Below are 13,649 nucleotides of genomic sequence, written 5' to 3'. Positions count from 1 at the left end.
CCCAGGGTAAAAGCGCAAGTTGGCACCATGTCACCTTTCTTTCTTGAGGTACCCTCTACATACGTACCAATTTTCATGAAAATCGATGGAGGTTCAACGAAATCGGAGGTGAAAACCTTCATTGACTCCACTATTTAGCAAAAAAATGAAAGAAACTAAAATTGTGTAGAATTTAATTCTCTCTATTTTTGTATAACAACATTTTTGTCGTAAATCTAACAATAAACGAGATAATTCAATAATTATGCTCTATTTATATATAACTGTCACTATTTTCCGCTATAACTCGGAAAATATCGATGGCACGAAAAAATTGTAAAAATAGAAATGATAGAAAATTATATTTTCAACAATTTTGGTTGTTATACTTTTTGTCGAAAAGTTGAAAATGGCGGAGATATTGAGCAAAAACGGTTCTCGTTTAAAATCAAGATGGCGGCTAACGCAATGGCGGAATTCAGTCGAGATTTTAAATTTGCACTAGTATTGACCCCCCCCTAAAGATTAAAAAAATAAAATTTGGGGCAGCTCCTAATGCAAGGTTAGGCCTGTTATTCGTCTAAAGTCTAACCCGACTGGACAAATATCACAACTGTCACACCGATAATAGCACGAAAATAAACAAAATCGTCTTTATCTCGAAACTTACTTATTTTGACTTACAACAGTCTTGCACTGAGGGTGCGATATGTCCTATTTTTTCTGGGATTTCAACATTCTCTACAGACTTTTATTTTTATAAACTTGATAAATGAGTATTAAGTACATTTTTAGAAATAAAATGCAATAAAAAAATACAATTTATTTTTTTCAAAGCTTGAAAACTAATGGGTTAAATAGATTTTTTTTCTGGGATGCGACCAAAGTCTTCAAAAACAACCATTTTTTCTTTCATTTTTAACTTGCAGCTCCATATGAGCAAAAGGCACCTTTCGGTGTTTCTTCGACCAATAATATAACTTATATATTTATTTATTTTTATTGGGAATAATTTTACAAATTGTAATTACATTATATTTTTGACATTTGCCATGGCTTATAAGTGCTTAGTTTGACCTTTCTGTCATGCTTATAATCCGGACTTTAATAATCAGAGTATAGTGTAAAACTTTGATGTTTCTTGAATGTGAATAATTTAGATCAAAGATTCCATAATTTGTTTGCTCATAGACTAGTAGTTGATCCATTTCCCCCAACCTTTCTAACTGAACCAAAAAGTACGTAAATTGAATAACTAAGAAAAAAATAGATAGATACATTAAAACTTCTTCAGCGTACAAGATCACTAATCCAATGAATTTATTCAGAGAGTCAATAAATAATTAATTGGTATTATGACAAACGCATTGACACCATGAATAAATATTTCATTCGATCAATGTACTTGTACTTGTCAAATAAACGTCAAATAGAAAAGACGAATATTTCGATAATTCTTCAAAAAAGTACCAATTAAAGGTTTTTCGTGACTAATTTATCGTACTACGTTAAATAGAGTTAAATAACGAATCAAGTTTTGGTAAAAATCTACATTTTTCCTGTTCGACAACTTAGTAGATAAAAGTTAGTTCAATGAATAATGATTCAGATGGTAGGGAGGTCAAACCTCGCGACATTCAGAACGTTAATGAGCGCCTAGTTGAAGATATTAACATGGAACAACAAAAAATGGAAAACGGAAAAAACCAAACAAAAAATGACAAATTAGAAAATGAAGGCGATAAAATTGAAAATTTATTATACCAAGAAAATGCCATAGGCCCTTTTGTAGCAAATGTAGAAGGATTGGGAGAATGTCATCAAATAGGAAGAGATCTGTTTAAATTAAATTTAAAAGATATTAAAGATGTGAAAGAAAAAGGAAAAAACAAATTAGGAATATATTTTCTGTCAGCACAAGCTGCCAATAGATTCTACAATAGCAATAATCTTGATAAGAGCAAATACAAAACTTATATTCCACGTAATTATGTGTCATGCAAAGCAATAGCTAAACAAATTAATCTAGCTTACTCAGACTCTGACATTTTAAAAATGAGTGAGACTCCATTTAAAATTATTGAAGCAAAACGATTAAACAGAAGAACAATCAATGAAGAAACAAACACGGTAGAATACAAACACACAAGTACAGTGCTGTTAACATTCGAAGGGGTAATTATACCTAGAGAAATAAGATTATACTATTTAAAAATTCCATTGGTGCCATAAATTCCAAGAATTACCCAATGCTATGCCTGCTTAGCTTTCGGGCATACGAAAGTCCAGTATAAGGGAAAAGTCAGATGAAGTGCGTCGGTAATTCGACACTGACAGTGATGTTTATACTATCAAAAACAATAATTTTTATACACATACGCCTCTTTCATACTTTACGACTTTGGTCGTCACCATGATACTATAAATAAAGAGATAGTATTTTCCCGTAGCTCAAATACGTCCGAGTTCGCGCATTGATTACGTAACTGGAGACCGGAAGTTTAATTTGAATTCTTGTTAAAGTTAAATGGGATTTGTATATAAGACTATAATATATAAGACTATACAAATCAAAGAAAATACAATTTTATAAATGCAAGAAACACATTTGATTTGTTTTTATTCCAAATTGAAAATAAAATGTGACAACTTCAATTCAATTTGGCCGTGTAAGACCTAATTATGAAGACAGACTATCCTTGGCTCATCTAACAACATTTGAACATCGACGTCTTCGAGGTGACCTAATTATATCCTTCCGTATTTTAAAATATAATTTTGGAAACCTTAACACAATATTTACGCTAAATCTAGACGAACGATTAAGAGGTCATCGATATAAATTAAAGAGGGAACAGACGACAACAAGATCCAGAATGAACTTTTTACCAAACAGAATATTTAACATCTGGAATAACTTAGATGAAGACACCATATCGGCAACTAGTGTTAACATTTTTAAAAATAGACTTGATAATTCTTTATTTTCTTTGCAAGACTGAATAATTTTAGGACGGCATAATTTATTGTTTCAAAATTTTGTTTGAAATTGTAATCTTTAAAATTTTTATTAGTTTTATAACGATATTTTTCTTTGTTTTGAACATTATGGGAGCTTTACAGGATTGAATTGTTTTAGGGCGATATTGTTTTATTGTTTCAATATTTTTATTTGATGTTTGTTAATTTTTAACTTTATTCTTAATTTGTATTAGTTGTAAAATGATATTTCTCTTTGTTTTTGGGCATAATAGGAGCTCGCTCCTCTGCCCTTATTTGATTTATAATAATAATAATAATAATAATAACTGTCAGATTTAACTAAAATGTCATAAATGTGTATTATCACGGACTTACCCTTTTTCCTATCATTTGTTACGCACTGAAAAATGATCATGAAAAGGACAATACCACCTTTTTGCAATGTGATAGCAAAAGAAGCAAAAAATAAAATCAACCGAAATTTGATGATTTCTACCGAAAAATTAGAAGCAGTCTACCGAAATTTTTTTTAAGACCTGTGGCAACAGTCTGTGGCGCGCACGACTGACTTTAAAAGCGAATCGTTCAATTCTTATATTCATTTCTCGTTCAACCACGATGAAGATGGAAGGCCAGAAGTGAAAATATTAACGGTTAGTTTCATATGTATGAATGTTTAATTCTTTCAATACGATTGAAAGACAACATTCAATGAAATTGAATGATTCACTTTTATGATTACATGGATCAATTTGGTTGCTTCATCCAAATCGAAAGGCAAAAGTGAACCGTGTAATTTTGCCTTTATCTTTTGACTTAGACAGTAGGTCCATTAAAGCGTAAAAAAGAAGAAATATAATTTGACAGGTTCATATTGACACTGACAAGATAAAATTGTTTGTGTATGTTTTTACTTCTCGTAATTCGTAATAAATAACTGACCTATGAACTAAAAAGCAATGGCTTTGTGTTTTTTTTGTAGATAAAACGAAATATTAAACATTTCTGTCGATTTCCTGTATCTTCATAATAATGGCATCAGAAGATTTTTCGGTAATATTCAATCATTTAATTATTATTAAACTGATTTTGATTTGTTATTGTTTTAGACCTTAAGACCTCCGCCTCCCCCAAATTTAAGTAAAGAAAATGTAGGAATATGGGTAGGATGGTGTTGTAAAGGAGATCGAGAAGTAGCCAGGGAGGCTGCCGCTAAAGGAATTCCTGTGGACCTGGTGGTTCTATTTATTTCACAAAGGAAAAAAATAAGATCTGAAGAAGCAGAGAATTTCTTTAGAGATGAAGTATGGAATTATTTTTTTATTAATTTTAAGGCGGCGCCAGATATGCTTTATTTGGCAAATACTGAACAAGTGCTTGCTAAATATCAAATATTTAAGTGCTCATGAAAGTGTTCGTTAAACGGCAAACACCTTGCACCACAATATTCGAGATTTTTCGTGTATCGAGCCACTGTGGGAACAACAAATATATTCTAATCTAAATGAACAAAAAAAAAGGTACAGAATGGATAGTGATACAGAGCATCTTATAAATTCAGCTGCTTTTGTCATTATGTCTGGTGGAAGTATTTTATTAAATAGCAGAAAAAAAGCAATTTGCATTCCATATTATGGGTTTATTTTCATATGCATCCAAAAATTGTAAAATACTTTCATTGGTCCACTCCATATTTACTATTTTCAATATTTTCTACACTCTGTGACAATAACTAAACTACAGTAGAGCGTCGATTATCTGAACTAATTGGGGGGCATGGGTGTTTGGAAAACCGATTTGTTCAGATAATCGAACCATATTGATATAGTCATACATATTTATCTACAAGTGAATAAAAGCCATATTTATATACATACCTACATATTTATTTATAACTTGATAATGACAAATAGAAATTAAACAAAAAAGTGCAGTCTTTGCAATGAAATATTTTTGGATAAAATATTGAAGGTATTTTAAGCGTTAACTAACGTTTGCTCGCTACTCGAGTGCAGGGCGCCGGAGTCAGTAGTTCGGATAACGGGTCGTTCGGTTGATCGACGTTCGGATAATCTACGCTCTACTTTACTTTAATAAACGTTATAAACTTTAACCTAACCTAAAAAACTTGCAAGAATATGTGGATGACATTGAAAATATTCAAATGGCGAATATTTGTTTACTTTGAAGTGTTGAAAAGACCGACAACGTACGGGAACACGACAAATATTCGACACGCACTAAAATTGGTTAATGCCAAATAGCAAGCAACCCCTCCACACTAATAGGCAAATAGCAAGCATTTGTTCGGTATTTTTCAAATACCGCATATCTGGCGCCGCCTTTATACATACATAATTGGGACAACTTACAGTTTAGGGCAACGAGCCTACAGTGTTGCCATATTTTTTTATAATTTAGACGTAATATATTCTAAATTATTTTTGTTAATTCACCCCTTATACATTATCAGATATTTTGGCAATGGGGTCATAAATTTGAAAACAGAAATGGTCTGATTGCAAAATTTGGTCAGATTTCTATCTATTAACATATCTGTTTTTTATTTTTAAATTATATATTGTGTTCTTGTTTCTATTACCTAACTATTGAATTTTAGATAATTTTAAATTTTAATGCTTTGAATATATCTAAATGATATTATAGATGTTTCTATTTATTTTCTGATTTCTATCTAACATTTGTTTTTGATTTTTACATTATATAAATATTGTGTTCTTATCCGATGTTGAATTTTAGATGTTAGGCAGGCCGCACATCAAAGAAACAAAACGTAATTTACGTTTCATGGAAATAAACCACTGCTAAATAAATATATGTCCGGCCATTTATGAAACTCTCCGAAAATAAAAATGTGTCATGAGCATGAATCACACTCGTTTCATTGGTAGGCGGACTTTGAGATTTGTTTAGCAATGTTTTCTTTTCATGAAACATGTTTTTCGTTTCATGTTTCATGTTTTTCATTTCATGTTTCTTTGGTGTGCGGCTTGGCTTACAGTAGGAAATATTTTATAATATGATTTTTCAAAAATCATTACAAACGAGTGAATTCCCTCCCGTTTGGAAAGTTAGTTTTATATCACCGATATTCAAGAATGGAGATAGAAGCGGGGTACAGAGCTACAGACCTATTAGTATCCTTAATACTATACCTAAACTATTCGAGAGTTTAATATGTGACAAAATTAAGCCTACTATACAAAATGTAATCATTGAACAACAGTATGGTTTTGTTATGGGGAGATCAACTGAAATGAACTTGTTAAATTATACCTCCTTCTTAAATGAAGCATTGGAAAGTAAACAACAGGTAGATGCGATTTATACAGATTTTTCCAAGGCATTCGATAGAGTCAACCATACGTTATTGTTACATAAGATCGAACAGTTGGGTTTCTCTGATCCTCTGCTTAGTTGGATTCGAAATTATCTATTAGATAGAAGGCAGATAGTTCGTATTAAGAATTATTTCTCTAATGAAATTATAGTTACATCGGGTGTACCTCAAGGCTCCCACTTAGGACCTATCCTTTTTAATTTATTTATAAATGACATAAATAAAAGCTTCAATTTTGCTCAATTTCTTCTATTTGCTGATGACCTTAAATTATTTCACATAATTACCTCTGATTTGGATCACTACAATTTGCAATCAGATCTTAATGGTCTTGTGGAATGGTGCTCACTTAATGGTATGGACTTAAATGCAAACAAATGCCATGCTATAACTTTTACTCGACTAAGACACTTTGAGAATAATTCTTACTTTATACGGGACACTAGGTTACAATTAGTTGACTCAGTTATAGATCTGGGTGTTATTCTTGATACTAACTTAAATTTCAACCTACACATTAATAGCATGGTTTCTAAGTCATTAAAGATGCTTGGCTTTGTTAAAAGATGCAGCTATGACTTTACGACTGGTCGTTCTTTAAAATTTCTTTATTGTTCTTTGGTTAGACCACATTTAGATTATGCATCATGTGTTTGGTCACCTCAATATAACTGTCATATTAATAAAATCGAACAAGTTCAGCGTAAATTCTTACGTTATTATGCTTATAAGATGCATCTCACTGGTCAAAGTTATGAGTCTTTACTGCAAATTATTCGACTTGACTCATTACAGAGTCGTCGTCAACATAAAGATCTTTGCTTCTTATATAACTTAATTCATGGTCATAAATTCTGTATCCCACTTTTAAATAAAATTGGTCTACATGTACCTTCAAGAACCACCCGTTCTGTGACCACCTTCCACGAGGTCATTAACCGCACAAATTATAGTTCAAGTTCCTATCTCTCTAAAACTCTTAAATTAGCAAACACATTATCTCCGCAAATTGATTTCTTTGTGAACGACTTTACTGCGTTTTCCACACAATTATATTTATACTTAACTTAATGTTCTAATTTCAAGACTGATTTGTCAACTACTGTTATTGTCTTTGTTCTAGGATAAGTTGTATTTGTCAATTTCAAAATGTTCTAGCTCTCAATTGTTGAATGAGAGCAAGTAAGTTTATTCTTTATTATTGTTTGTTATGTATTTACCAATTTTGTATCTACTAGATCTTATTTTTCTAATTTGTGTGACATTTTAATTGTAAAAAATTTTAATTGTATCATGTACTAATGGACTTCGGTCCGTAAATGAATAATAAATAAATAAATATGGTAACACTGTCAATGTTTTTAGCTTGCATCAAATGTCAACTACAAATTGGTTATGTTTGGTTGCCCTAAACTGTAAGTTGTCCCATAATTGCTCCTCTTCTAGTGTTAGGTGTCGAGGGAGGTGCTTTTTTAAGGGTCATTTTGCACCAAGCGAGTCCAGTCAAATCAAGTCAGTCGTTAACTTTCACACTGAATGCGTCTTGTGGAGTCATTTCCAGATTTACTATGATCCTAAAAAGTTTTACAACTATTTTTGAATGAGAATGTATTTTTTTCATTTAACACCTTCGCTGCGATTACGAAAAATTCAATTATTATGTTGTATGCTTACCAGTTGTAATTGACTGGTACCATGGACGTATAAATCTTATTTTTATACGTCCATGACTGGTACTATAGAATTTTGTATTTAGATTCACCAGTCACAATAGACTGGTAGTTCTTAATAAATGTGCCATATATGTGTAAATTTTTAAAGATTTATGTGTAGTAATTGTTGTATACATACAAGAAATATACAAACTTGTTGGAAACTGTATCTTCTTCTTCAAGTGCCATCTTCGTTCCGAAGGTTGGCGATCATCAGGGCTATACGTATTTTCGAAACTGCTGACTGAAACAATTCGTTGTTGCTACAGCTATATCATTCCCGTAGATTCTTTAGCCAGGAGTTTCGTCTTCTTCCTATGGACCTTTTTCCAGCTACCTTCCCCTGCATAATTATGCGAAGCAGTTCATATCTTTCGCCTCTTGTAATGTGTCCCAAGTATTGCAGTTTTTGTTTTTTGATCATAAATATGACTTCCTTTTCTTTATTCATTCTTCTCAAGACCTCGGCGTTTGTGACTCTCTCCGTCCATGATATTCTCAAGATTCTGCGATACATCCACAGTTCAAATGCCTCTAATTTGTTGGTATCAATCTTTTTCAGCGTCCATGACTCCATTCCGTAGAACAGCACAGAAAGTATGTAACATCTCATCAGGCGAAGTTTCATTTCAAGGCTCAGATCTCTTCCACAGAACACTCTCTTCATTTTAGTGAATATGGATCTGGCTTTTTCTATTCTTATTTTGATTTCTGCTGAGCTATCGTTATCTTCATTTATAAAAGTGCCTAAATATTTGTATTTGCTAACTCGATCGGTAATTTCATTTTCATTTTGGACATTTCGTGTTGATTTCGATATTACCATAAATTTAGTTTTCTTTGTGTTCAAAGATAGTCCATATTCTTCGCTGCAGTCTGCTATCTTATTCACCAATGTCTGTAGCTCTTCAAGTGTTTCTGCGATCAGAACGGTGTCGTCAGCAAATCTCAGATTGTTTAATCTAACACCATTTATTTTAATACCTATGGATTGCTCAGATAGTGTTCTATTCATTACATCTTCGGAATAGAGATTAAACATGGTTGGTGACAGTATACACCCTTGTCTCACACCTCGCTTTATTTCAATTTCTTCACTGGTATTATTCTCTACGCTCACTACTGCTTTCTGATTGTAGTACATATTTGCTATTAGTCGGATGTCTCGTTTATCTAAATTATTTTCTGCCAGGAGTCTGATTAGATGATCATGCCCGCACTTTATCAAAGGCCTTGTTATAATCTATGAAACACATGAATACATCTTGATTTATGTCAAGACATCTTTGAGACATAACGTTCAGTGCAAACAACGCCTCTCTTGTTCTGAGTCCATTTCTTAATCCAAACTGGGTATCATTGATGTCCATTTCCAGTTTTCTGTGTACTCTAGTGTGTATAATTTTCAGGAATATTTTCAGTACATGGCTCATCAAACTGATTGTACGGTAATCACTACATTGTTTGGCATTCATCTTTTTTGGTATAATAACAAAGGTGGATAAAAGCCATTCTTGTGGTATTTTTCCTGGTGTATAAATGCTATTGAAAAGTTCAACTAAAATGTGGATCGAGTCTTCTTCTATCAGTTTAATGATTTCCGTTGGTATTTCATCTGTACCTTTGGCTTTACCGTTTTTCATTCTTTTTACTGCGTACATTACTTCCTATTCCGTTATTTCTGGACCTTCGTCTCCTTGTATGTTACTTAGTTCAGATTGTTGTCTATCATCTGCAAAGAGTTCTTCAACATAGTTTTTCCATGTCTTCAACTGTTCTTCTAGTTCTGTTATTATGTTTCCGTTGATATTATACAGGGTATTTGGCTGCTTATGTTTTTGTGTACCTGCAAGATCTTTCACTTTTTTATGTACATTAAAAATATCATGTTTTGCCTGCAATTGCTCTATTTCTTCACATTTTCTTTTATAAAAATCTTCCTTTGCTATTCTGATTTCTTTTTTGATTTCTTTCTGTATTTGTTTATACCTTTGTTCGTTTATCTGTAACAGTACCAGGCTATTCCATCTGGTAAAGCGAAAACTGAAATTTTTAAGGAGTGCATATAATATTTTCAAATAAAATAAAACCAGTATTGAGAACAAAATTCATATTTTTCAAAAAATATAAAAACAACAAATGCTAATTTTGTTAGCAAGTATAAGTTTTAAAATTTATGCATTGTGTTTAACACGTTGACGGACAGTGCGTCAAATGTATAAGCAAGTGTTGTGACACTATATGTATTATTCAAAGTAGAATAGGGAAAATGCTACGTCTATAGACGTTGTGTCACATTACATCAATCGAAATTAGACATCTATAGACATTCTGTCCGTCAACGTGTTAAAATTAAAATGTGGTAAACACAAAACAGGTTTTCCCTCGCATACGCTACAGTATGTAGTAACTTTGGTAACCTTTTTATCAGCTTCTTTACTTTTCATTGTTTCCCTCAACTTCTTGTAACATTCCATACAGTTTCGCGTTTTTTTTTGTACCAGGTCCTTCGGGTTTGGTCAGTATGTGTTTTTTTTTCGAAGATTGAACCATTGTTTGGTCCATCCAATTTGGACCATCAAATTAACTGTGCCGTTTTATTTTTTAAACTTCAGATATCTCGAAAACTAATGACTTTATCATTAGAAATGAAAAGTACATTATTTACATACAAAGTATTGGAGAATCTAAAAATTATGCTAAAATACCAGTTCTGTCAGTGGCGTAGAATTTGGGAAGGATCAACCATTCACTTTCTCCTGCCGTACCCCTCTGGTAGTACCCTGGTACCCCCCTGAAACGATTATGTAACATTATCTACAGCAGGGTCTACAGTACCTACACTTTCTGCCAAGTATGACACTGATATGTGAAATAATTTTAAAGTACAGTAGACTCCCTCTATAACGAGAACTGAAATGGCAGACTAATTATCTCGTTATAAGCGGATCTCGTTATATCAGACAACAATAATATTGTGCATACCACCACCACTGAAATGTTTTGATGCCTCTTACGTAGTTTATTAGGTGTCGATGGTCGACCCCAATAATGAAATTTGGCCATCGTAAATTGTAAATTTCCTACAATATTCAATATTGGTCGATAGATAAACAAGAAGGAAGAAGTTTATTACCTGCAGTGGAATTTATTACAGCACTGGTCTTAATAAGCACACAGATGTTGGGCATTCCTGTATACAGGCAGTTATGGTATTTATTTATGGCCATCACCACGCCAAAAACAGGTAAAGAAACATATTCTTCGATTTCATTTTTCCTCGTTATAAACAAAAATATGCCTCGTTATAGAGGTGTTATAGTTTAATAGGAATTTCATGGGACATCTAGTGTACCTCGTTATAAGCGAAACCTCGTAATACCCGTGTTCGTTATAGAGAGAGTCTACTGTATTATTTTTTTAAATAATTTATTCTTTATTTAGAACTTTAAGAACTATTATTTGTACCCGGTACTTTAAAATTATTTGACATATTATCCTTATGTAATCGATAAATAAATACCTAATATGTAATATGTAATAAATAAATCCATTAAATACCTAATGTATTTATTATTTAAGTAACTTAGTTTTTGTTAACTTTGGAATATACAGTGCACTGGAATAAGTGTTACCCCCCCCCTATTAACTTATTTATTTTTAGTACATAAGCAAAACGCTCGGACAGGTGAATTTTTAAAATAATCATAGTATATTATAGCATCAATGTTTCGAACTTTACGCGATCCCTCTTCAGGTGACAGGCACAACTTTGATTTTTTTAAATGGGAAAGTACATCATGTGATACCTCATTTAAAAGCTTTTTAAATACTGATCACAAAAATAATATAAGACTTTAATCCTCTTTAAGAGCGTAGGCGCAAAATTTCGTTCGAATTATTTTTAAACGCATTTATTTTTTTCGAATCCTGAGAAAACTAATAAGTATTTTTAAAAAATTTCAACGCAGAATGAAAGATTGCATTACTACCGAGCGCTGAAAGTACCTTAAAATAAACAAAAAGTTTCTTTTGAATGATTTATTTGAAATTAAAAATAGACTAAATTTTCTCTTTTTTTCACCTGTGTCTTATTAAAATAATCATTATAGTAGTTTTCAGAGACTTTCGACCCTCGATAATACTGAAATATTTCATTCTACGTTTAAATTTTTCAAAAATATGTATTAGTTTTCTCAGGATTCAAAAAAAATGAATACGTTGAAAAATATTTCGACCAAAATTTTGCGCCTACGCTTTCAAAAAGGATTAAAGTATTATACATTTTTGTAATCAGTATTTCAAAATCTTTTAAATGAGGTGTCACATGATGTACTTTCCCATTTAAAAAAATCAAAGTTGTGCCTGTCACCTGAAGAGGGATCGCGTAAAGGTTGAAACATTGATGCTATAATATACTATGATTATTTTAAAAATCGACCTGTCCGAGCGTTTTGCTTCTTCTTTTGCCCTTTAATTCGTCCAATTCTGAACATAGGCTTCCCCCAGTTTCCTCCATTCGCTTCTGTTTAGTGCTTTCTGTTTCCAGTGCGTTCCTCCTATCTTTTTAATGTCGTCTCCCCATCTCATCTGGGGTCGTCCTCTTGCTCTCTTTCCTGTCCATGGTCTCCATTGTTGTATCGTGCTATTCCACCTATTGTCCGTTTGTCTAGCGTTATGACCTGCGAAGCTCCATTTTAGCCTGGTTATATGTTGGCCTGCGTCTTTGACTTTTGTTCTATTTCTGACCCAGTTGTTTTGCTTTTTGTCTGTCAATTTTACTCCTAACATTGCTCTCTCCATGGCTCTTTGTGTCTTTATTATTTTATCCATGTTTGCCTTGGTCAAGGTCCATGTTTGGCATGCGTATGTGAGAATTGGGAGTATGCACTGATCAAACACTTTTGTTTTTAAGTATTGTTGTATTTTTTTATTCTTTAGGACCCATTTTAATTTTCCAAATCCTGCCCAGGCTAATCTGGCCCTTCTTTTTACCTCCGCTGTTTGGTTTTCCTTATTTATTTTTATAATCTGTCCCAAATATATATAATCATTAACCGCTTCTATTGTGGTGTCGTTTAGTATTACGTTTCTATTGTCTTGTGTGTTTGTCATTGTTTTTGTTTTGGCAAAATTCATTTTTAGACCTATTTGTTCGGATTCATTTGCTAGTTCGGTTAGCATGGTTTGTAGTTCTTCAAAACTTGATGCTATGACTACTACATCGTCTGCATATCTTAGGTGGTTTAGTTTCTTTCCATTTATGTTTATTCCCATGTTTGTCCATTCCATTGTTTTGAAAACATCTTCCAGTGCTAATGTAAATAGTTTAGGAGAAATAACATCTCCCTGTCGCACTCCTCTGTTAATGGTATGGGTTTTGTGGTTTCTTCCAATTGTACTGTCATTGTTGCTTTCTTATATATATTATGTATTAGCATTCTGTATCTGGAATCTATTCGACAGTTGTTTATAGCTTTTTCTATTGCCCACATTTCCACGCTGTCAAATGCTTTTTCGTAGTCAACGAACGCTAAGTGCAGATCTATATGGTATTCGTTAGCTTTTTCTATTAGTGTCCTAATTGTTAGAAGATGGTCAGTGGTGCTTTATCC

At 32.5% G+C, this 13,649-nt stretch overlaps 1 protein-coding gene across 1 annotated transcript in view; it reads left to right on the top strand.

The window, feature by feature from the left end:
- The first annotated feature begins 3,863 nt into the window (after window positions 1–3,863).
- The window catches only part of LOC126889701 (spatacsin), a 142,347-nt gene continuing 132,561 nt past the window's right edge, over window positions 3,864–13,649 (top strand). The window contains exons 1-2 of the mRNA XM_050658231.1: window positions 3,864–4,014; window positions 4,071–4,265. Coding sequence (XP_050514188.1) covers window positions 3,994–4,014; window positions 4,071–4,265 — 216 coding nt within the window. The 5' untranslated portion in view covers window positions 3,864–3,993. The remainder of the gene's footprint in view (window positions 4,015–4,070; window positions 4,266–13,649) is intronic.

This window comes from Diabrotica virgifera, chromosome 8 (genome assembly GCF_917563875.1).
Source record: "Diabrotica virgifera virgifera chromosome 8, PGI_DIABVI_V3a".
In the NCBI taxonomy this organism is placed as follows: Eukaryota; Metazoa; Arthropoda; class Insecta; order Coleoptera; family Chrysomelidae; genus Diabrotica; species Diabrotica virgifera.
The sequence above is the reverse complement of the archived record's forward strand: the minus strand, read 5'-3'. Positions and strand labels throughout refer to the sequence as shown.